At 45.1% G+C, this 25764-nt stretch overlaps 1 protein-coding gene across 1 annotated transcript; it reads right to left on the bottom strand.

The window, feature by feature from the left end:
• Nucleotides 1-22913: 22913 nt before the first annotated feature.
• Nucleotides 22914-24374, bottom strand: MOS (MOS proto-oncogene, serine/threonine kinase). Its single transcript, XM_069609012.1, has one exon. The coding sequence runs from the start codon at nt 24196-24198 to the stop codon at nt 23149-23151; it is 1050 nt and encodes a 349-aa protein (XP_069465113.1). The 5' UTR covers nt 24199-24374; the 3' UTR covers nt 22914-23148.
• Nucleotides 24375-25764: the final 1390 nt, after the last annotated feature.

The following is a 25764-nucleotide window of genomic DNA, read 5'->3' as shown; positions in this document are numbered from 1 at the left end:
GGCACGAACAAAGGCCCCCGGCCGATTCACAGTCAAGAGAGTGAAGCAGCTCTAACAGCTTTAAATGTTGTCCTAAACTCTTTAGTAAATGTATTCTAATTACTAAGCTGCGAGGTGCAGACACATACAGGCCTATTAATGTAACTGACAAAAAGTATGCAAAAGTGAAAGTTCCTTGGTCGTTCTAAATACCACAGTTAATGGCCTTCTCAGCAACAATTTAGTTGAACTAAAATAGTAATTAATCAACAAACACAAGCACTGGCTGATTTACGGAGCCAATGGATAGTCTCTCAAAGGTCTGCAGAATCTGTAAATCACAGAGTGAAATTGCTCACCCAAGAATTACAACTAGCTGCAAGAACTCAACCTCTCTCAAAAAGAAGTGTGGGTATTGAAACAGACAGACCCTAAGCAGCATTAAAATTGGCTCCAATATTTCATTGGGGAGCTGTGCAAAACAAAACTCCCTTCAGGTGCGCCACAGGCAAACTCCGATGAAATCTCTCACTCCAGAAACAGCATGACGCAAGCAGTGGATGTACTATTAAGTCAGCGAAAGGTAACCTGCACACAAACAGTTGGCAGAGGAACCCCATCCCACACAGAAACTTGCAGTCAAGGGTCTGTGCTGTCAATTGAAAACTCAGCTTTTTCTTTGAGAGCGTGTTAAGAAGTGCCTGAATTCAGTATGGAACACTCCGCTCAGCCATCTCACCCTTTTGAAATCCCTAAACTATGGATGGGAGATATAAATGGGACGAAAAAAACGAAACCTTTGCATGAAGTGAATGATCTATTCCTTTTTGGTTCCACTGACATCGAATATGTTTTCTTTCCCAATTAGCCCAATAGACACATCGTGGAAATGGGATTGAAGGCAAGACTAGGAGCCAATGCCATTCTATCAGCCAAGGTCTGCCAGAAAAAAGATGGAGGTATCAGCTGAGCCTCTAAATGACAATATAAAAAGCACATACAGTAACTTTACTCAACCACCAACAAGCCTAGACGATCATCAAGTTCTATTGATCCCCACAACCCGAACCCAGAGAAAAGAGTCACCACACGAGCAAACTGTACAGATCAAAAACCAAATGTCTGATCACTTGTGCCAGAAATAATCTTGCACGTTTTTCAGAAAATTTGGTTGTCTGAGGAATCTCTCTAGTCACACAGGAAATTAAATTGATTGAGTGAAATATGAGGGGCTCCAGTTCTTTCAAGAACAAAGATATCAGAAATTAGACTTAACACCTATGACATAATAGCCATCCAAGATACATGGTTAGTCTGTGGTTTAAATGGCGATGGATTCACAATTATGAATCAGCCTGCACAGTATCAAAACAAGGGAAGACCTGATGGTTGCCTTTTAATTGCACTGCGGAACTCCATCATGTCTTCAATTGAATTAATTTGCAGTGATGTCTCTGGTATAATGGTCGCAAAAACTCAATTGAAGAGTGTCAATGACGCAGGCATTTTAGTGGTAATGGACACTTACTGGTACCCCTCTAACTCCTCCCTCATGGACATCCTAATATCATTGGGAGATTAACTCACTCGCAGCGAGCATTATCTTGATAGGCGACCTGAACTCCCAATGCATCCATTCAACTGTAAAATATAATACGATCACGAAACCCACACCCAATGGAAAGCATTGGCTATCTTTCCTGACTGGAATGTATACTTGGCTAATGGAAACACTGAGGGCGATGTCCCCCCCTACACCAACTTGACTCAAGGTTCATAGGGTTCATTGATTGACTATTTTTGTCAAAAGACATGTTTGAATGTACTAAATTCCAAGCAAAAGTGAAAGGCGTCAGTGATCATGATATGCTCACTGGGTCCTTTTCCTGAGATGTTGAATCACACCGAAGTGTCATGATCCCTAGCACGCACTCACGCAACTGCAGTGGTAGCTGTAGTGATTCTGGTAAGCAATGGACAATTAGGGTTGCTGGCTGGAGATGGCAGCTCTTTGCACATGGTCAGAGCCCCCGCCAAGATGGCCGCTAAGTCGGGACTCAATACAGGAACCAAGATGGCCCCCAAGTAGCTCATACTTCCAGAATCGTTGATGGTCTAGTGGAAGGGTGCAGCCCAGGGCTATAAAAACCCCACCCTGGTCCACACCCAGTGCTTAGCATTTTTTCCCTTCTGAACGCAAGTGATGTAACGCTTGCTGTGTATCCAATTCCACATGCAAGAGGATTCTTAAGATTTTGATTCTTGCCACTGCTGTTACGCACCTGATTCCGGATCTTCAGCATCCCGTCAGCTTCTCTTGAGTTCCGCCGGCTCCCATACTCACACGGATCACCTTGTTTCAATCGCAGTTCTCCCAGGGACTCTCCAGTCTTGCCGCACTCGTGTTGCGGGACTCCACAACTGAAAAGAGACACAAAACAGTACGCTTTTGAACGCTTGGCATCCTACACCCTGAGGGCCCCCTGAAATACAGCTTACCTGAATGTTGGCATTCCATGAACCGGTTTACTGGAGAACACTGTTAAGGATTTCAATCAGGCAATACAACCTGGTCTCAGCCTCGCATGTAGTGCGCAAATGAAATATTTATTTTGTCTATAGGCTCAATATTCTGAGTGATATACCACTCATATCACAACCTTCTCAAAATCGTAAGCCCCCCCACCCCTCCCCTTCTACAAAGGTGTAAGTAGGCAGGAGGTATTCAGGAATAGAAGAACAATGTATAGGGTTTGAACACAATCTTCCCTCCCCAAACAAGAGAGAAAAGCGTTTTTGGAACTTTTACACTTTTAAAATGACAGTTGAAAAAGGCTGTGTGAAACAATGAGAAGTGTGCAAAAATCCTTAATATTGATATACATTCCTATGAGAGCAACACTGAACAGGTCCTAACAAACAAGCTACAATATGAGCAACAGAACACACTTTAGATCAGAATGGGGGGTTGGGAATACTTTGAATGGGAAAACACACGTGTAAAACTTTTGCAAAAATGTGAATTTCGCGCCTATATTTCACTATGAAATTTTTAATTAAAACGGGTCAAAGACACTGTTTAGGGATGCAGGTTGTGGATGTAGCTAAGAGTCTTAGGTTTAACTCAGAGTTGAAATTAAGTCTAGCTATAAAATGAAGAAGTTACGCAAGTTTGAACGAGAGGCATTTTTGAGAAAAATGAACAGAGAAAAACAGAAAATCGGTTTTAAATATGACAGATTGGTTTTATTGAAACTATATTAATGCTAAGAAATAGGAGAATGCCAACCGGGAATCTCCACAGTTACGCACGGCCGATTGTAACCCTTCACGTGGCGGATACTCCGTTTTTCTTTTATTGGAATTACTTTATTTAACCCAAATCACTAATGGCTTATGGTCTAGTAAAACAAATGTAAGAAATCAGCGCTAACACTAAGGATTACAAACAGGGTTGCAAGAATGGTTCTGACAATATTAGAGGTCCTTAAGTTAAAGATGGGATAGGTTGAGAGATAGGGATAGGACAATGCAAATATACTATGGGTTAGTATGTTTCCTGTTTATACATACAGTCTACTGTAAATTAAGATTGGACCATCAGGTTCTGGTCATCACAGATCGGCTCTACAGGCAGCAGGGCACTTCTGGCGGAATTGGATCAGCTGGGGAGTTCTGGTCAATTGGACTGGCACCTCAGGCGGCTAAATCTGTACATTTCCCTCAAAAGGTCATGTTCATAGACACAGTAAAATGGGAGTTAACCATCTCACAAGACATAACAGAACTAATACAAAAAAATAAAAAATCCAGCTCTAGAGCAGCAGGTCCCAATGGGCTCTCCAACTAAATATTGAAGTCAAACACTTCATTATGGTCTTACACACTGTTCCACTTATTCAACAAAGGCCATACCAGAGTCATGGAATGGGGCCATAATAATTCCGATATACAATAAAGAATATTGGGCCGATCCGATGAACTATCGTCAGATCTCCCTCCTTGATGCAGTTAGCAATATTTTTGCAGGCATAGTCTTAAAAAAACTAGAACAATGGGCCAAAAAATAAAGAAAGAAAGAATACCATCAAAACACCAAATAGTCTTTTGCAGTGGACCATCAAATTCACTAAATGGTCTGATCAGGAGTATTGTCTCTAACCCATCAATGAGGAAGGGAGGTTCCTCTTTGTTCAGGGTTTGGTAGAACAGGTTTCCGATAAAGTGAATAGAGCACAACTAGGTTTAAAACTAAACAGTGGGGCATACCACCATCCCTCTTACCTGTTGTGGTGGTGCTCCATGAACTATCTCACTTGCAGGTAAGATTAGATGTACATGGGAATCTGTCTGCTCAAATTGCCACTGAGCGAGGTGTGAGGCAGAGTTGCATACTTACCTCTTCAATCTCTATTTGGCAGACCTGGCTTGCTGCCTGCACACGTGCAGACTGACAAGCCCCCAGATCGGTTCAGAGTGGATAAACTGGTTGGCCTATGCAGACAACATTGTGTTGCTTGACTAGATCCCTGTACGCCTCCAGCACCAGCTGGTTGACTTGGAGGAGTATGCAAGCACCAATGACCTAAATATAAACCCCTCCAAGTCAAAAATCCTGGTCTTTAAACAACCATTAAAAAAAGACCCCTCCACCCATTTTATTAGAGACTCTCTGGCAACACAATAACAGTAGCCAGCAAAGTCACATATTTGGGGTTTAGGCTGAGATCTTTTCCATCCAAGATACACACACAAAGACAACCATTGAAGCCAAATTACTCCAATTAAATTGCCAAATGAAGAAATTGAAGCATGATTATTAAGAGTTCTCTCTGGTACCTCTAATCGAATTATACATTGGCAAAGTTATCCCTTCCTTAATTTATGATCAAGATTCTAGTCCAAAAAATAGAGAATTCAATTGGACTAGAACAGACGGTAAATTATGGAAAAATATCCTAATCCTTCCCCAAAGCCTGCCCATGGCCCGTCTTAGATAAGAATTAATCAAGCTCTGGGAACCTTTTGTACAGTCACTCTTGGACCTCCGCGACTTGATGCAACATAACAGTATTACAGTGTTGCAATGGTGCGTGCAAAGTGGAAAAAGATTTCTGCACCCATCTATTACTGCGCCACAGTGGAGTTCAAGTATCAAAACAAAACCAATTGTTCTTAGTTCATCATATATTTATTGGTAGCCCATATAGATGACACGTGTTTCGGCACCCTAAATGTGCCTTTTTCAAATCTGGGCATTAAAGATTGTTTGATATACTATCATCAGAGTACAAACGCGACTCTGTTGTCGTGTTGTCAAAAAAAGAGTCCCATCAGACTCAAGTGTTGCGAGCCAGTGAAGCAACTGATTATCAACGTGCCCCTGCGCTCAATGCAGGATGGAGAGCTCATCTTTTCAAACCATCAGGTGAGACTATAGGAGGGGACATCAAAGGTGATCTGTGTGAAGAACAGCGGGGGTGGGGGATTTACGCTCAACCCCACGGGTGGTTAATTCCCTTTCTCCATTAACTGAAGAATATTCCTACAGGCCAAGCAAACAAAGCTACGTGGGCCAGTCCAGTCCGTCATCTCGGCCCTATGCGTCACATTGGTGGAGACCGCAGCTGTCCAGTTCAGACCGACACCTCTGTGTGAGCCAGGAGAGCGTAACAGAATGTGAAGCCTACCCACAAATTCCCACCCGGGCCTTATGGATACCTCAGAGACTGACCAATTAGCCCTATTACTAGGGGAACTGAGGGCTGAAGTGCATTCCTCCCGTCAAGAAACCAATGCTCTTGGGAGAGAACAGATTTTGTCAAAGGAGCGAACTGATGACCTTGCTAGGCAACTATTGTAAAGCCAGGCTGGACAAGCACCCCTACATGGTTCCGGGGGAAATCCAGCTCCTGTGTTTTCGAGTAACCCTGTGCAAATAAACCTACCAGGAAATATTCCATTAGCCCCACCCGAACGCTTTGCCGGAGATCCCAAAAGGTTCGCCATGTTTATGAACCAATGCCGCTTGCACTTTTTATGCAGACCTGGAGCCTTACCAAACGATCAAGCCAAGGTAGCCTTTGTATTGTCATATCTCAGCGGCAGTGCAGCGGATTGGTCAATTCCACTAGTTACTCAGGATGACCCAATTCTTCGGGGTTTTCAGGGCTTTCAATCTAGCATGGAAAGACTATTTGCCCGGCACTCCCAAGGACAGGCCCTGGAAAACAAACTTTTGTCCCTACGACAGGGTAACCAGGACCTTCTATCGTACATCGCGACCTTTGATAGGTTAATAGTGGAAACTGGATGGCCTGAGGTAAAACGAATCACGTTATTTCATCGAGGGCTTTGAGGAGAACTCAAGGATGTCTTGGCTCAAGTCGTAAACCCACCTCAAGACTGCGCTGAATATATAGACTTAGTGGTCCAGTTAGATCACAGACTTCAGAACAGAAAGGCTGATCGAGCCAAGTTTGAGAATCGGGTGTTGGTCAAAACCCACGCTAACCCCAAAGGAGCAGATGCTTCAGAACCCATGCAAATCAGAGGAGTTAAAGGGCCCTTAACCCAGAAGGAAAGAGAAAGGAGACGGCAAATGCAATTGTGTCTATATTGTGGAACTTCTGGACATTTTCTACGGGATTGACCTGTAAAACCACCCAAGAAGGTGGCAGGAGCTGCTGATAAAAGCCATATGGAGTCAGACTAGGGAAACGACCACGCCCGACAAGCGTAGAGGTCCGCTTGCCGAGCTTGAAGAAGGATACTCAGACCGCGCATTTCATCATACCAATGGTCCTTGTAGATCCAGGGCAGCCATCGCGTATGCACGCAGTAAGGGCATACATTGATAGCGGGGCCATAGGAAGCTATGTGGACTATGAATTGGCTTCCAGGATGAATCTACCTCTCTGCCAAAAAAACACCTCAGATGTCATCACCACAGTCGATGGAACTGAAATTGCCTCTGGGCCTGTAACTCATTCCACCGCAGAGATGACACTATTGGGTCAGGATGGGCATCGAGAGACTATTGTGTGATCTAATCAAAGCCCCACAGTTCCAAATAATACTGGGGATACCTTGGTTGGAAACACATAATCCTTGTATTGATTGGCGAGAGAAGAGAATAACCTTCCCGGATTGTGCACAAACCTGTTACCCAAAGAAAAATCAGAACGCAGGCCTGGCCACAGTAACCACAGCAGTCATGCAACTACCTCCAGAATACCAAGAATTCCAGGATGTCTTCCAAAAGGAACAGGCAAACACCTTACCTCCTCACAGATCGTACGATTGTCAAATCGATCTCATACCCGGTGCACAACCCCCTTGTAGCAGGATCTATGCCCTTACGGAACCGGAGAACCTTCACCTCCAACAATACTTAGACCAGTACCTTGCCAATGGCTTTATTCGCCCATCCAAGTCCCCTGCATCTTCAGCTTTGTTCTTCGTACCCAAAAAGGAAGGTGACCTCAGAACGTGCATAGACTACCACGCATTGAACCAGATAACTGTTAAGAACCGATACCCGTTGCCTCTGATCCCTGAACTACTAGACCAAGTGAAGGACGCTTGTATATACACTAAATTAGATCTCCGGGGGGCATATCATCTGGTACGTGTAAAAGAGGGTGACAAATGGAAGACTGCTTTCCACACTAAGTATGGGTTATTCGAATACCAGGTGATGTCTTTCGGGTTGTGCAATGCACCAGCAGCCTTCCAATACTTCATGAACGATGTCCTTCGTGAACTCATTGACGTTTGTGTTGTCGTGTATATCGATGATATTCTAGTATACTCCTCTTCAGAATCTGACCACGTGAAGCACATCCGAGCAGTCCTTGAGAAATTGTGCCAGCACAAACTATATGCAAAACTAGAAAAATGTGTTTTTCATGCCACAGAAGTTGAATTCCTTGGGTTTATCCTGACCCCAAAGGGAGTCTGAATGGACTCACGAAAGGTGGACGCAATCCTTAAGTGGCCATCACCAAGTTCATTTAAAGGAGTACAAAGCATGCTCGGCTTTGCCAATTTCTACCGCAGATTCATCCCAGATTTTTCACATGTCGTACATCCCATCACAGCACTCTTGCGAAAAAATAAACGCTTTATGTGGACTCAAGAAGCTGAAAATGCCTTCCAAGAACTGAAAGCGAAATTCACGTCTGCACCTGTGTTAAAGCACCCGCGCCCTGAACTTCCATACAAAGTGGAAACTGATGCATCCAGTCTAGCCATGGGAGCTGTCCTGTCTCAAAAGGACCCTGAAACTGGCCAGCTTCACCCAGTAGCATTTTGGTCCAGAAAGTTTTCGGCACCCGAGTTAAACTATGCAGTTACCGACAAGGAGTTATTAGCCATTAAATCCGCCTTCAAGGCTTGGCGGCACTATCTTCTCAGTGCCAGGCATACCATTACTGTGATCACCGGAACTTACAGTATTTAAAAACAGCCCAGGCAAAATCGTCACGTCAACTCCGATGGGCATTGTTCTTTGCCGAGTTCAATTTCGTGATAACCTATCGACCAGGTTGTAAGAATGGTAAAGCAGACGCCTTATCCCGAACAGAGATGGGAAAGACAGAAGTGAACCCAGGACCAGTACCTATAATTTCCGAACAAAGGATTCTTGGCATGACTACTCTACAGACACTAGAGGACATTCAGGTAAAGATCCAGCAACTCTTTGATCCTACAGCCCTGCAGGACTGGGTAAAGAAAGGCCTGGACTACTCTGTCACCAATGATCTGCCTTATTACCAAGGGTGGCTATTTCTGCCACACAAGGAACTACAAGAGCTAGTCATTTCCCGTTATCATGATACCCTAATGGAGGGGGCACCCAGGTATTGCAAAAACTGAAGCTAAAATGAAAAGACAATTCTGGTGGCCCACCTGGCGAAAGGATATTAAATCTTTTGTGATGTCTTGTAGCATTTGCGCCCAAAACAAAAGTCAAAAGAAAAAAAACAGCTGGACTCTTACAACCTTTAGACATTCCGCCTACACCATGGCACACCTTATCGTTAGACTTTATTACCGATCTACCTCCTTGTAATGGGTTTAACACCATTCTAGTTATTGTGGATCTTTTTTCCAAGATGGCCCACTTTATCCCTTTAAAAGGACTACCTTCAGCCTCAATCCTGGCCAAAGAATTCCTCGAAAACATTGTTTGCATACATGGATTTCCGTCCATGTTGGTCTCTGACCGGGGCAGTCAATTCATTTCATATTTCTGGAAGAAATGTTGTCAATTGGCACAAATCGACGTGAGATTATCAACCAGTCACCACCCCCAGACCGATGGTCAAACAGAGAGGACCAACCAGACTCTTGAACAATACCTGCGTTCTATGTTACATCAGACAGAGTAATTGGAAGGACATTCTTTGGATCACTGAATATGCATACAATAATTCAGTACATTCTGGAACTGGACAAAGCCCCCTTTATACCCTATATGGGCACCAAGCCACCAGACCCCATCCTTTTAGACGGGGAACCCGAATTTGAAGTTAAGAACATCCTGGACTCCAAGATGGTGAAGTCAATACTTTTTTATTTAATCTACTGGAAGGGTTACGGACCACAGGAAAGGTCTTGGGAACCTAGTGACCACGTGCATGTATCTCGATTGGTGAAAAGATTCCACCGAAATTTCCCAGACAAACCAAAACCACTGGTAAGAACGACTTTAGGAGGGGCCTGGGGGGGGGGGGGGGGGGGGGAGTGCTGTCATGATGCCTACCCCCAGGGAACCAGATCAGGTCCAGCAACCCTGGAAGCAGGCATCAAGTTATTTTGAGCAAGCCCAAAAACCCCTGCTAGGGGCTGTTTGGATGCGGTCCTGGCGCCTATGGCGCCAGGCTCATATGGAGAGTCAGCCATAGGCGCCAGGCTCATAGAGTAGAACTTACCTGTTGCAGACCATGCTGCAAGCTTACCTGATGCAGACCATGCTGCAGAGCTCCAAGCCAAATTATTTTACCTAGGGACTATTTTTTTACTCGGTTGGGGCTGGGGAGGAATACTTACATGGGACTACTTTGCAGGCTATTTAAACCACGCCCGAAGAGCAGCACAACGCTTCGCATTATTCTGCATCCAGCAGCGTAACGCTCACCGTGTCTGCAAGCCTGCATCCAGTCTTCTGGCACGCCCGCCTCGAGTCTGCAGCTCCTAGAAAAAGGGAGGAACAGAAGGAGAAGAGGTTAGAATAAGAGCAAAACCTTCGATCCTTACCTGAATTCCAGATCCACCGCGCCTTCGAGCTGGAAGAAAGAAGCATTTTACGCGTGCCACCTCGCCTGCTGCAGCGCTGCACTGAACTCACCGGCCTTCGCAGCATCCTCACGATCCACTGCATCCTTCTGCACGTTCCTGCTGCACTCTGGCACCTAAGGGGAACACAAGAACAGCAAAGGTGAGCCAAGGGAATAAACAGAGGCAATAGTAACTACTCCCATAGACTTACCTGATTACCGCCGGGGGTACTATTCCTCTTCACGGATCGGCGCAGTATCCATTGCATCCTCGCCGTACCCCGGCCCCTAAGGGGAACAAAAGGACAACAAGGTGAGATGAAGGGACAAACAAGAGGAACTCTTCTCACCACAATAGAATTACCTAATTTTACCGCTGGAGGCATTATTCCCCGAACTACATATTTTCTCTCCACACCTGAATAAGGGAGCAAGCCACAGGTTACATTCTGGCCTTATTTTATTGAACTTTGTAGGATAAGCCAACTCCTTATCTGAACTTCGTCAGCTACCACGAGGAACTCTTTGCTGGGGTCAAGCTGCAAACTGTAAGGAATCGGACAAGAGTGAAAGTCAGACTTGTGAACTCCTACGAACTACATACTTTTCGGAGTAAATATTGTTCTGGAACTCACCAATTCCTTCGAGCCAGTGAAGCAACTGGTTCTCAACGCGCCCCTGCGCTCAATGCAGGATGGAGAGCTCATCTTTTCAAACCATCAGGTGAGACTATAAGAGGGGACATCAAAGGTGATCTGTGGGAAGAACAGCGGGGTGTGAGGGATTTATGCTCAACCCCACGGGTGGTTAATTCCCTTTTTCCATTTACAGAAGAATATTCCTAAGGGCCAAGCAAACAAAGCTAGGTGGGCCAGTCCAGTCCGTCATCTCGGCCCTACGCGTCACATTGGTGGAGACCGCAGCTGTCCAGTTCAGACCGACGCCTCTGTGGGAGCCAGGTGAGCGTAACACCATGCTTGTGATACAAATATTTATCATTAATCATTTCCTTCTGCTCAGCTTGCAGGATGAGTAATTTGGGCATGGCAGCCCTGCTAAGGGGAAAGACTGCAGGAGTAATGGGAACTTAGTAAATCTCAACTGAAGATGACAGACCATTGGCAGAATTCTGCTGATGAGTGGGGCTTTTCATTTAGTTTCTAGGATAGCGGCCTTTTTACATTGGATTACATGGCTTTCTGGGTATGGTAGGGTTTGTCAAGCACCCTTTGTTTTGCTTGATTATTTTGGTCCATGTCCTCAGAAACGGCACTATAGACACCCTGGATGCTGAGACGTGGGGATTATCATGAGACCGTATATGAGAATAGAGACACCTACTATCTGTGATCATGGCGATTATTCATCAAATGCAGTTGGGGGCGATATTACAAACAGCCCTCCCAGCCAATATTGCAGTACCAGAACACTAAAGCATTTTCATACAAGCCTTTGTGAAGGAGAGAATTAAGTCTCCATGTGTGGTGTGTCAGAAGGTAGAGGGTGATACAACAAACTGAATATGGATCTAAAGGTTTCACCTCTATATTTTTACAGTGTGGAGCATCATACATAATTTGAAATGTGTGGTTTCATATATTTGATTGTACGCCACTTTATTTGGGTAATTGACTTGCTTATTGCATAACAACAATGAAGAAGGGAACCTCGTACTGTAGGGTAAATCAAAACACACACAATTGTACCCGAAATTCAACTTCAAATCACAATTTCTCTTAATTTTTACTGCACTAAGTGCCAAAACAATTTTCAAGACTCTCTGCTAGTGACCAATTTTGATTTCATTGGTTTGCCATTTATCTCTTTGCACAATTATTTAGTGCAATATAGTTTGTTTCACATTTATTTTCATAAACATAATTTTATAGCTCTTTCAAATGTACCTTGAGACATGAAGATACAGAAGGCCACAAAAGAGGAGATTGAGAATTGACACTTAAAAAGAAGGAAGCCAAATGAATATTTGCTTTTCAAGCAGCAGAAATAGTATTCCATACAAACCAAGGGAAGCCGGGAAGCCAAGTCTCCGAACGCCCACACCAGAGAGAATACAAACCACTATGGAAGAAAGGCCCAAGTCGATTTTGTAAGGATAACCAGTGTTACTCTCACACGCATATAAAGCAACAGCTGCTAAGAACATTCTGCCAAACGAAGGTACAAGCAAAGGCTTAAAAAGCAACATCGTCATAGTGATGAAATATATACAGTTAAAACCTGCACGGCTGGTTGTTGTGCACCTATACAACATCCGCCTGCCCCATAAGGGATGCCAGGTCATTGGTTTCAGCCGAGTCCATCCATCCATCTTCATAAAGTGGGCGCTGTGGAGACCATCTTCTCACCAACGAAGGTCAGACAAATGAACTACACTCCTAACACAATCCTACTTTATCATTTATACTGTGAACCTGGCAGGCCTGAAGACTGACACAAAGGAGGTACCGGGGCACTCTAACCTTCACACAAACATTTCATTCACTCCCTTCAGTCTCCACCCTCATTTTGAAATATAATAATCTATCCCTCACAGCACCTCGCAATACAAATCATACGATTGTCACTGAAAGACATGCGCCGTCTGTCCTCTTTGAACATTTCAGGACGTGTTACTTTGGGGTTGGTGGTCAAAGGGCACCTGGGGCCACGGAATTCAGGGATCTTGCGGTTTGGTCAGTTATATGGGCTCTAACTCGTGGTCATCTTGGGATGGGCCGGGACATGCTTTGGCCAGTGTGAGATAACATGCACACTAGGCGCCGGTCTATGATCACGGCCTTGTAGGGCACATTCCTTGTGGATAAAAAACATCTTTGCAACACTGTTAGAACAACAAATTAACTTAATGGTGGTTGGGGGTGTGGGTTGGCCTCACGGGAGCTCGGGCATGACAGGAGATTTTCCTCGTCTCACAACGAGGGCCTAGTGCATGAAATGCCGCATTCACAGCACAGGTCTTGTCTACAAACTATGGTTACTAACATCTTACACAGAATTGACTAATATCTACACAAAATGGCAGTCTTGCTCGCACCTTGGGCTATACTATGTGGGTTGATTATACTGGGGTGGGATCATACCACTGCCCCCTGCCCAATCATAGCGTTTCAAATGCTGCTTGCCTTAATCTAAAGCACCTTGGGGAGGGGGGGGAACAGGGTTGCTCCCTTCCCAGCAGCCGTCTTTCTTTAACTCTGAAGAGTGTCATGAATCCAGGGAATGTGTACCCTCTCCCCAGGGGGATCCACCACTTTGGGACTTGGGAGGTGAGTCTGCTAAGCTTAACACCCCCTATGGGCAGTAAAAGCAGGATCCCACTGAGGGTGACTCCCCCCTCCCCCCAAAACTCCCTTTGAGGGCAGGAGAGGCCCCGAAAGGGACATCAGTAATCCCCCTTATTCTAACGACTCCAATGTCTTTGTTGGGTCTATGAGACTTAAACTGTGGGAAGACTTAAAACACTGTAAGAACGGCTGGTTTGGTTTCCCACCCACTGTTTGCATAGCATTCGCCTGGAATGGGGGGGGGGCTCGCTGGAACAGCCCACCCCCTTACAGAGGGAGAGATAAAGAACCAATCAGCATTGGAAATGGGGAGAAGAGAAGCTTGAGAAATGCAGGGTTTTCTCCTGGGAGGTGTGGCAGGAAGAGCATATGCCAGGCATGGCGAATGGGACTGCAGACGAGCCTACAGAATGCTCACAGCCCTGCCAGAGCAGGAGCCAGAAACGCTCAGCCCAGAGGAGCAACACGGGGCACCAAGCCTGGGCAACAGAAACCAAAACTCAAGCCAGGGTGAGAGGCCAAAGACCCCAGGGTGGGGGTGAGAGAAACCAAGCCCCAGGGTTTAGAGACCAAGTCGGGTGAGAGAAACCAAGCCCCAAGGTGGGGCGAGTCACCAGAGAACCCCTAAAATGGAGTGAGAGAAACCAAAGCCCAAGGGGGAGGAGGGGCAGAGAGACCTGAAACACCAAGGCAGCACAACCAAAACCAGACCCCAAGGTGTGGGAAAAGGAACTGGGGTGAGAGACAAGAGACCCTGACGTTGGGTGAGAGAAACCAAACCCCAAGGCAGGGTGAGAAAAAACAAACACTAATGCAGGGTGAGAGACCAGAGACCCCAAGACAGGTTGAAAGAAACCAAACCCCAATACGTGTCGAGTGAGCAGAGACCCCCAAGGCGGGGCAAGAGAAACCAAAGCCCAAGGTGGGGCGAAGTGGGGCGAGACATCAGACACCAAGGCGAAGCAACCAAAACCAGACTGCACAGTGTGGTGAAAGGAACTGAAACCCAAGGTGGGCGGGGTAGGGGGGGGGGTAAAAGACCAAGAACGGCCTAGCAGGTGAGAACACCAGGAACTTTCTTAGGAAAGATTACAAGGAAAACAGTTGGAGAGGGGGGGACCCAGGACAAACATTTCACGTGGGTTAAGTAGCCAACTGCCATTAGTTTTCTTGGGCCAAGGCCCCAAGGCCCAAGTGCACCATTGTTGTCCGTTTCTTTTATAGTGGTAGGGTCGCAATTCAGGTAAGTTTAAGATTCTGGACTGAGCACTTTGTTTTGTAAAGGACATCCTGACAAGCACCCGTTTAAACATTTTTTTCATAGAGTAGGGCCAAGAATCCTAGACCTGGGTGTGGCAGATCTTCAACCGTAATGCTATCTTGTACGTCTCCGGTTTCTGATCTACCACAAGATAACTGAGTGTTATGTATCCCCAGTCTGAATGCAAGTTGTTTGTTTTATACACTGCAATTATGAAGTCCTAAAGCCCTGAGAACAGAATTCCTTTCACTTTTATTTTTTTTAAGTGTAAAGAAAAAATTCAACATTTCCCATAGGCATAACGTACAGACCTTTTAATTTGGTCGGCACATTCAGGGACATGCTCTACTCTCCTGTCTGCTCTCATTAGAAATACTCAATGACATTCTTCACTAGTCACAAAACCACATACTCGAATGTCAGTAGTCACCGGTCAAACAACAGATCAATCCCAAATAAGGCAAACTGCTCTACTGAACAGAGATCAATCAATATTCCATTTCATTTTCGGGCCCTAGTCTGGGACACATCAATCGGTTTTCCATTTAAATGCAGCTCCATGCACTCAAAGGGTCTTGATCAACAATGTGCAATCAAATATGGAATATTTGAACTGCCCAATGGAAAAACACTTTTGCACTTGAAGCACCTCCGTTACAGTCTCAAGACAATAGGCACCTGACCAAATAGCATGCACGTGATGGTTTAAAACTGTGCAATGCTTTTATTAGATAAACATCAGAGTGGAAACATTCACATTCCCTCGGACAAGAGGATCATCAGTCAGAAGGAATACCTTTGACCAAGTAGATAAGTTACAGGTAGGATTTTCAAAACCTACATCGCCAAGACGACTAGCGAACTTGCACATCTCCTTACAATCAAGCCTTTTGTCCCTATGTCGAGTTTCAGAACAGTTGACCAAGCCCTAGTCATCTCCCATCAGGTCGTTGGCAACACCCTACTGGCAGATGCAACCTTGGCACCTCCGAACGTAGTCTAGCATGCTACAGCACCCCTCATTGCAGGACTAAGAAAATACAAAATCTCCTCCATCCTCAAGGAGCTGCACGAGCCACCCCTTCCAGCGCACCTCATGTTCAAGACTGCTGTAACACCTACAGAGCAGTCGCAAACAAAACACCACTCAATTTGGCCGAAAAAGTCACCACCTTCAGAGGTAAGCACATTAAAAGAAGTGCAAGAGGCAAAACCCGAGGAAAAACACGTTTCTGTTCTGCACCTTGTCTATGCAACAATAAGTTAACAAAGATGAGATTGGCCCCTTCCATCCTACACTTTAGGAAAGCCCTGAAGGCACTACTCTTTAAAGAACAGCTTATTTATCAATCCACATAACCCCATTTCTCTCCCTCTCGAGTCACTTTACACTTTAATCTATTCTAGGCTTGGACACTTTCTAGGCTTTTTGAATAAGTGACACTTATTCAATTTGATTTTAGAACAATTCTCTAAAAGCCGCATTGAAAATCTGCACTGGGATTTATATTACCCATTAAAGACACATGAGCGAATCACCTTTTTCTTTGGGGGCCATAATCTGTTGAAAATTCCGATTGGCTCTTTTCTATTGGTTTTTCTAATATCCCGCTCTTTACATTTTTTGTCTTGCCCTGTATAAAATAAATAACAAAAAGCGGGGATGTCACCTATTTGACTTCTTTCATTTTGTACTATTAGTTCTTACGAAAAAATCTTCATTTAAAAAAAAATAAAAAAAACACGCCTTGACGAAGTGGCAAAGCATGAAGCATGTCTGCCATCATACCATGAAGATTATGCACAGCCATGCATATGAAAGGGATGCTACAGGTGCCATACACATTGTGTACACGGTCATAGGAGTGGAATGTGTCAAGCCATCACAGTTAAGCAAGATAATTAAACAAAAAGAACTGTAATGGACATCAAACTGTACGAACACGATTAAGGACCATCGATAGGATTAAAAAACCATCTTTATTTGGACACTGAACAAAAATACTGTATGACAAACAAAAGGAAATTAGATTCACCAAGTAGAATTCGATGTAATTGGAAGGAATCCTTTTAAATCGCTAAGCAATAACCAATGATACCAAGTTATTTTCACTAAATAAAAGTCACGAAAAATCAAGTGTTTCTGGGATTTTCTTTGTGTGAAACGTACAATTTAATAAACAAGTAAACTAAATTAAGTGAGCACTAGCAACTAAGCTGAAACCATCTTGGAATAACAAATCCAAATCTGATTGTCAAAGAAGTCCTGCATTGAATAGAAAAGTATGGTACTGCGCTCTGGGGTTTTGCAAACATGGCTTCCCTACAAACCATTTAGCATGATTGCATCAAGAGAGTTTAGGTTCACCCAGATCAGCCTCAATCTATGCCGCTCATATAGAGCGAGGATTAGGTTTTCTGGAGTAGGAGTTGGCACTCGAAAGAGGGCATTACTGGCTACGTATCTGGTCTAATCCAAAAACCAACCTCACCCAAATTACCAGTATGTTAAACAAGGAAAGAGGATATATGATCCCTTGGTTCAAATACATTAGGCAAATGTTAAGATCTTTTAATGCACAAAGTCAGTTTAACCAGCCTTACATTTTAGACTGCACTGTGGCACTTTGTCTTAGAGAGCACTTGTGCTTGAACATGTGAAGAGAAAGCATTGCGATCATGAAACAGTCCAACTGTACACATCTGGTGCTCTCATCTCAACAGGATTATCTAATCTGGAGTGATCAAGCATTTGACAGAACACAAATTACTAGGACAAGATTTAATGGCATTCCACTGAACACAATTACTGCAAAATTGAAAGGTGTCCCCAAGGAACAAAATTGCCTATGTTGTGGAAATATCTGCGAGGATTTAATGCACTTTATATTCTTCTGCCCTGCTTATTCACGAGTAAGAGCGAGAACGTTGCTTCCGATTTTGCGCAATGCTGGTTGGTATCAATGCCACCCTGCACGGTGCTATAACTGCACTGTGTTACATTTTAACAGCTGAATCTCAGTGGTGGGCTGGGCCTTATTGTTCTATCTTAGGCAAGCCCTAAATAATAGAAAGCGCTTTTTATTGTTGAACTGACTGGCAGGCTGAAAGCTACCAGAAAGGGACTGACAAGGCGTATCACATACCATTACTTTAAAGTGTTCGCCCTCTGAGAGTGCCATCCAGAGCCACAGTCAGGTCATGTTACTTGGCATTTATATAGCGCCTTATGCATCATTAGTATGACCTCAAAGCACTGGTAGGTTGAACGCCCTCGGGAACTGCAGTACAAGTCAGTAGAGAGAGTGTAGTATGGTGCGTGGGCGCATCACATATGTGTGCAGCTGGTGTGGTTGTTGCATGGTAGCCGCTTCTTAGCAGTAGGTGTGGTGCTGAGGAAGTCAGTTGGATGTGTTCAGTCGGGAGGGTGGACACTCAGACTGAGTTTTGGCTGCGTTAGGTCTGTGGAGACGCTTAAACTAGCCGGTATGTGCTCAGCTAGCAGTGTTTTATTAGGATGATGAGGTGTTCGTAGGGTCATGTTAGTATGAGAACAGCTAGGCCGAATGAGTCATAGCATAGCTGTGTTCGAGTTGAATGATGGGTTATAGCAGAGAGTAAGCGTAGTAGTGCAATATGGTGGTTATCAGTAAAGCACCTCCGACCAAGCACAAGAGCAGGTCAGGGTGCGTACATAGTGGCATACCTATATAAAGCGACAGGATGGATAGGGTGAACATGAGATGCAGATAACATGGGGATACAGGTACATAGCATATACAGAGATATATCCACTCCATCCACTAAACTTTAGCACAGTGATGTTATTAGGCACACTTTCTAGATTCAATCCTAGCACAGTGACGCTAATCAGGCAAATTCTCTAAATTCAATTATACCACAGTTACGCTATTGGGCACACTTTCTAAGTTCAAACTTTTGGCACAGTGACGCTATTAGGCACACTTTCTAGATTCAACTATACCACATTTATCCTATTGGGCACACTAAGTTTAAACTTTGGCACAGTGACGCTATTAGGTGCACTTTCTAGATTCCAGCCTAGCACAGTGACGCTATTGGGCACACTTTCTAAGTTTAAACTTTGGCACAGTGACACCATTAGGCACACTTTCTAAATGTAACTATACCACGGAGACGCTATTAGGCACTTTCTAGATTCAACTTTAGCACAGCGACACTAATTAGGCACACTTTCTAGGATACACTTTAGCAGTGATGATATCAGTCACCCTTTCTAAGTTCAACTATACCACAGTGACGCTATTAGGCACCCCTTGTAAGGTCAAACCTTGGCATAGTGACGCTATTAGGCACATTTTCTAGATTCAGCTTTAGCACAGTGATATTAGGAACACTTTCACAAGTGAAATTCAACTAATACAAAATCTTTAGAAAAACATTTTTTGTTACATCTATTTAAATATAAACGGTGCATACCGTTTATACTTAGCCAGAAAATCCCATTAGACAATATCTGACAAATAAGCATTTGTCAAAGTACACTTTCTTCCATTGGGAAAGACGCATCGAATAAAATTTCAATATTTCACTCTGTGACGTCTCTTGCATGTGGTTTATGTCCGAGTCCCCCCCACTTTAGTTCAGGACTTGAGCACTGGTGGTAGGCCAGAGTTGGGGCAGTGGGAAAGAAAACAGAGGGAATGGCAGGCTAGAGGGAGATTGGTGGGCGAGAAAGCAGAGGTAGTGGGTGTCCGGAAAGAGGCTGCAAGCTGCAGATTGGGTGCAAGTATGGGGGAAAGAGCTATAGAACGGGACAAAGGCGCAAAATGCAGCAGGAGTGAGAAGGAGCAAAGACTCCAGGAGGAACTGGGGAGAGCAAGGTGAGAGGCACATGGTTGGGAGTATGACTGGGACTGGGAGTTGTGGCTTGGCCGTGTGAAAGATTACAGGAGTATGCACATGACTGGCAGAGTGAGAGGTTTGGGGAGTGAGTTCTAATGGAGAATTGATGAGTATGAGGGAAGTTGGTGAGTGGGATGTGTGGGCACTTGCCATATTGTAGAACATAGAGGGAGAATAGTTCACCATTACAACCGATAATTATTAATAATGTAAATAATAACACGTGTATGCACATTCAACCCAAAAAAAGTAGAGCAAAACGAACACTGTTCTATCAATCCAAGGACATCTGGGACGCTATTACATTGATACAAAAAGGTGAAAATAATGACAACCTGGTTCTCTTGTAACCTCGCACACTGCCTCTTTCTTGCAACCTGTCAATCTTACACCCTACAGTCAATAAAACATTTTTTTTTAAATTTGCCACAAAATGTGCTTTATTATGCCGCAAAATATTTGATTTCATGCCACAATATCCCTGGAGGGTCTAAATAACTACATAGCATGCATGAGAACCCGTCCAATAAATGGGCCATCCCCTACATTACGTGTGGATATCAGCTATGGTCAGCTACTTTTAAACTAGATTAAGATGTAAAAGGTTAAAATGTAATTAAATAACTGCCAAATGCTGAAGTAGTGATGTGGCTGACAATTGCCTATTTTGCCAAAATGAAATAGAAATTACTAATTTTTCTATTCTTTTTCTCATAATAAAACACGCAGGCTGACAATCCTGGTCCTGAAAGTAAGAACATTCCTCGATTTTAGGCCTGCGTTTGTGCATAAGTTACTAATGGAGGATAACATTTTAACGCATTATTGAACACCTTTTAAAGAAGGGAATTCAACAAAAGGAAAACAACTGTTACAAATAGGGATTTCATCAACATCAGACGACAGAATTGACGCCATTTGCTGAATTCCCTTTTCAAGTAGACAATAAGAATTCATACATATCACCCCGCTCTAATGTTGGGGTTCAGTAGATTTCAGGAAATTATAAATATTAACTACTGCTCAATTTGATTTTTAAAGGAACATAACTAGTTAATTGCATTACTGATATTAAAGTTAAAATGCCATTAAGTGATTAAACTTTTTTAATTGTTTCTGTGCAACTGTATTTATAGAGCACTTTGGCAAACGCTGAAAAACTAGGTAAAATGCTAATACACAAATTCAGCTAAAGGTGACAAATAAATAATGTGATAATGGCTAGGATAAGACATGAATTATTAGTGAGAGCAGAGAGAAGGTGAGCACAGAATACACAAGGTGAGAATTCGAACATTTAGGAGCTAAAAATTAAAAAGGGGAAAGGGACGAGGTGCGGGAAGAGGGTATGGGAACAGCAAATTAGGAACGTATGGTGCGTGAAGGAGAATAGAAAGATGAGAGTGGGCTAGACCACCGAGAAGTCTAAAATTTAAATCCACACTAAAAAAATAGAGAGAAAATGAAATAGAATACGGGAAAAGGTAAGAGGGAAATTGACAACAGAGAAGAGGTAATAGAAGTGTGTGGAGAGAGTGAGAACAGTAGATGAATACTATAATTGTGGACGGAATGGAGAGAAGTGAGATAGGTTGCAGGGAGTCCTATAAAAAAAAGAGCATAAGAGCAATCAATATAAGAGAAAATTAAAGATATAAAGTAATTCGGTGGCCTACAATGAGAACAGTCAGTCACAGCAAGAACAGAAAGAAATGACTGTGGGAAATATGTAGCTAAAATGATAGTGACGGGTCAAAGATAACCCCAAGATTTCTAGCTAAAGAGGAGAAATGGAGTTACGAGGGAGGGAAAAGAAAGAAAGAGCAGGGGGAACAAAGGGGGTTTGGTAGAGCAGTAGCTGGGAAAGAGGATTTCGGTTTTAGAAGGATTGAGGTGAAGAAAATGGGTAGATATCCAGAGTTGGATGGCAGAGAGACAATAGAGCACAGATCAGTGAAAGAAAAGAAAATGTGGGTATAACTGGCATAATTATAATAAGTAATTGTAACACAAAGAGGAATGGCTTAGTAGGAAAGTAATAGCGGTACAGAGCCTTGGGGGAAACCATAGAGAAGGGGGTGTGAGGGAGAGATATGATATTAAGAACTGATCCAGTGAGTCCAGGAGAAGGGAGAACAGAATGATCCACAATGTACAAAGTCACAGATAGGACGAGGAGAAGAAGGATAAAAGGTTTTTTAGAATGGCGAGCTGAAACAAGAGCATTGGAGACATGGGTAGAGCAATCTCAGTTGAATAAGAAAGTCAAAATCCAGACTGAAGAGGGGGGGGAATATACATTCAAATAAGAAGAAACCTGGTGGTAGACCACACTCTCAAGTTACTTAGAAAGGGAAGAAGAGAAATGGGGCAAACGTTTCCAGGGTCAATGGTGTCAAAGGAATTACCACATTGTGATTAAAAGCATAGGAAACATGAGAGAATTAAATATTGAGAAGACAGGCAATATAGGGGACACAATGGGGATAAACTAAAGGAATAATATGCGAGGGGGTCGAGAGGGGAAGCAGTGGTGCGTGCTCGAGTCAAGAGGATGGTAGCATCAGAAGCAATGAGTGGGGACACAGACGGGAGTGAAGGGGGCAGGGTGGAGTCGGTAGAACGATCAGCGTAGGAGAAAGAGGAAACATCGGAAGTGACATATTCAGAAAAGTCAGGAAGAAAGAGTAGGCTTTATGGACCTGGTATCCGAATAAACATTTATCGATTGTCTATTTTCCTTGAATGCATTCCTGCCACAGCTGCCATGACATCGATCCCTTCCCTGCAATTATCAATCACCATCAGGAGAAATTCTATGTGCTGCTGATTAGTGGGCCACAGAGGGTTGCCCGGATCGGGAGCAGTTTTGTAGACTGCCACGGTGCTGCGCTGGACCACTTAAGTGCTGGGTAAGACTTAACTGACAACAGGGGCAAAAGCAGAAAAAAAGTAAACAATGGTATAGTTTGAAACAACGTTCAAAGTAGTTAGGTGCATAGAAAGCAGTATTTTGGTTGGCAAAACAGACAATGTACAATAAGTAAGCCTATCTGTTTTTTATATGTAACTAAGCTCTGATCATTCACTGTAACAAGCGCCTCGATGCCCCCGGGCTGTTGCGGGCTCTACAAATATGAATAAATAATGTAAAAATACTTAACTGAATGTGGGAACCAACACCAGAGTTTTGTCGTCTTCTTTATTATTAACACACAAATCCTTTTTTTCTACACTTATAGAGCACACAGAACAATGCAGACAAAAAACACCCCCGTTCCCAAAATGTGTCAGTAACAGCTACTAAAATAAATAAAATAAGTTATTCATGGGTGCAGCCATTAGCTCTGAATGACCCAGGCAAGTTAACAGAGGCTGCAGGGCAAAGCCTCGGATACAGGCAGATCTTGCAAACCTCCAGTGAGGTGTCATTTCAGTAAACGGGCAGATCCGGGGTGCTGCAACGCTCCTGCGCTTGGTTCTCAGAGTCCTGGATGTTGTCCAGCTCTTCCAAAAGGCACTTGGCTCCGGGTCTTTCTTCAGGCTGTGCTGCCCAACAACGCTCAATAGTGCCCCTGAAGCAGGCGCCCAGGGAATTGGGGGCGCTAAAGATGGGGTCACTTAAGGTTGGCCGTAGCTGGTAGGCCACCACAGCGTATATCACGCACTGCCGTTCGACGCCCTCGTACGGTACCCTACGACTCACCATCTGCCACAATGTTATTGCAAAGGAGAAGATGTCGGCCTTGCGGGTAGCTGGCAGGCCGCGCAGGAGCTCGGGGGCACGGTGGGTGTAGGTGCCGCCAGTGAGGCCGGTGGCGGCCCCGGGATCCAGAAGATGGAGTCGCAGCGAGCAGCCGAAGTCTCCAATCTTGCAGCAGGTGTGGGGGCCGCGCCGGGCAAGCAGCACGTTGGCAGGTTTGAGGTCCAGGTGCACGATGTTGTGCGCGTGCAGAAAAGCAAGGCCGCGGGTCAAGTCGCGGGAGTAGGTCAGGCAGCGGGCAAAGCCCAGGTCGCTGCCGGGGCAGTTGTAGATGGCGTGGTGAAGGGTGCTGCTGCCTGCGTATTCCATAATGACCGCCTCCAGGCCCTCGGCGTCCCCCGGGCCGCAGGGACCGGCAGCCAGCACCTTCACGAGGTTGGGGTGGCGTGGTAGCTGCACGGCGTTCAGCTCAGACCAGAAACTCTGGCGGGAGGCTAGCCGGTTCTTGACGCAGCGGTTCACTTTCTTCACTGCTACCGTCTCGCCGCGGTAAGTGGCCCTGTAGACGTGACCGAAGCCGCCGGAGCCGAGGGGCTCCAGGATCTGCACTTCCCCCCAGTCGATGGAGCACCATGCGAGTCGCGGCGGCAGGACGCGCTCCCGGACAGGCGGAGACGAGGCGAACGGGCCACGCTTGCAGGACAGCACCAGCGGGCTGCTGTTGTAGGACCGAATCTCCACAGACGGAAGGAAGCGTGCCAAGGGAATCGGGGACGGCATAGCGCTGCGGAGGAGCACTGACCCAGGAACTTTGAAGTAAACATCAGGACCCGGTTTGAGAACATATCTTTAAAGCGTGTCCTTTAACACCCAGGAATTGGAGCCTGCATTTGATAAACTTTGTCGTGCGTATTTATTAATTTATACATTTGTACAGCCCTCATAACCCATAGGCATCTTAGGCGTAGTTTATCATTTTTTATATTACATCTTTTACCGGTGATTAATTATATTTAAAACACCCTTGTTAAAGTAATTTCGAACCGTTTAGAAAATTCGGCCTGCGTCTGTACCCTCAGTTTACATACGCGAGACGTCACGCATAGCGCTCAACTGACGCGTTTGGCGGGTGTCGCCCCCGAGTAATCAGCTGACTCGCCCGTTAATTACTCTCCACGCCCCTACACATTTCAATGGACTCTCACCCGCACTGACGACACTGAAGGTTGAGAACTATGCGCGTTAACTATTATTTAGCTATTTGGATTCTTTGCTCACCCAAACCTTCTTAGTCCCGCCCCCATTTATTGCTTTGTGACTGTTTCCACCCTTTTTCTTATCCCACTTTATGTACTGCTCTCAACCAATTGCATGTTTTTGGTAGTACACATGCGTAACTAAGGCCTTCATGGTTTTATTCAGTGCATTCGAGTTGTTTGTTTTTTACATTGCTAAGACAGCCTCACAAGTCTCAATGGAAACAAACATGGAACCAGGTGTGCTTCACCTGACATGAACTGTCGCATATACATGCCAACATTCTGTGACCAAAAATCTGTAGGAATCTTAGTTTCAAAAATAGTCAGGCGAGGAGGTAATGATAGGAATAGGGCGTGTCAGCAGCCCATTGTCATTGAATGAGCCCGTCTGCCACGCCTTCTGCCATCACGTCAGCTCGGGGGAGCCCTTGAAAGACTCGCCGGAGTTGACATGGTGGGGGGCTAATAGCGCCTTTTATGAAAGGCACTCGCGGCGGAGGGGCGCCCTTAGCCCACCGCCGTGGGTGCCTTTTACATCAAAGGCCTGCATGCTGCGCCTTCTCCCGCTACGCCAGCTCGGGGAAGTCCTTGAAAGACTCCCCTGAGTTGGCGTGGTGGGGGGCTAATGGCGCCTTTTTCCAAAGGCACCCGCGGCGGAGGGGCGCTTTTAGCCCACCGCTGTGGGTGCCTTTGACATTAACAGCCTGCATGCCGTGCCTTCTCCCGCTACGTCAGCTCTGGGAAGTCCTTGAAAGACTCCCCCGAGTTGGCGTGGTGCGGGACTAATGGCGCCTTTTACCAAAGGCACCCGCAGTGGAGGGGCGCTTTTAGCCCACCGCCGTGGGTGCCTTTGACATTAACAGCCTGCATGCCACGCCTTCTCCCGCTACGCCAGCTCGGGGAAGTCCTTGAAAGACTCCCCCCGAGTTGGCGTGGTGGGGGGCTAATGGCGCCTTTTGCCAATGGCACCCGTGGCGGAGGGGCGATTTTAGCCCACCGCCGTGGGTGCCTTTGACATTAACAGCCTGCATGCCATGCCTTCTCCCGCTACGCCAGCTCGGGGAAGTCCTTGAAAGACTCCCCCGAG

This window comes from Ambystoma mexicanum, chromosome 4q, assembly GCF_040938575.1.
Source record: "Ambystoma mexicanum isolate Mex_15411 chromosome 4q, UKY_AmexF1_1, whole genome shotgun sequence".
NCBI lineage: Eukaryota > Metazoa > Chordata > Amphibia > Caudata > Ambystomatidae > Ambystoma > Ambystoma mexicanum.
Note: the sequence above shows the minus strand (reverse complement) of the source record. Positions and strands in the feature narration are given on the sequence as shown.

Excerpts from the sequence above, each read along its gene's own strand:
- MOS (XM_069609012.1), bottom strand. The coding sequence starts at position 24,198 with ATGCCGTCCCCGATTCCCTTGGCACGCTTCCTTCCGTCTGTGGAGATT.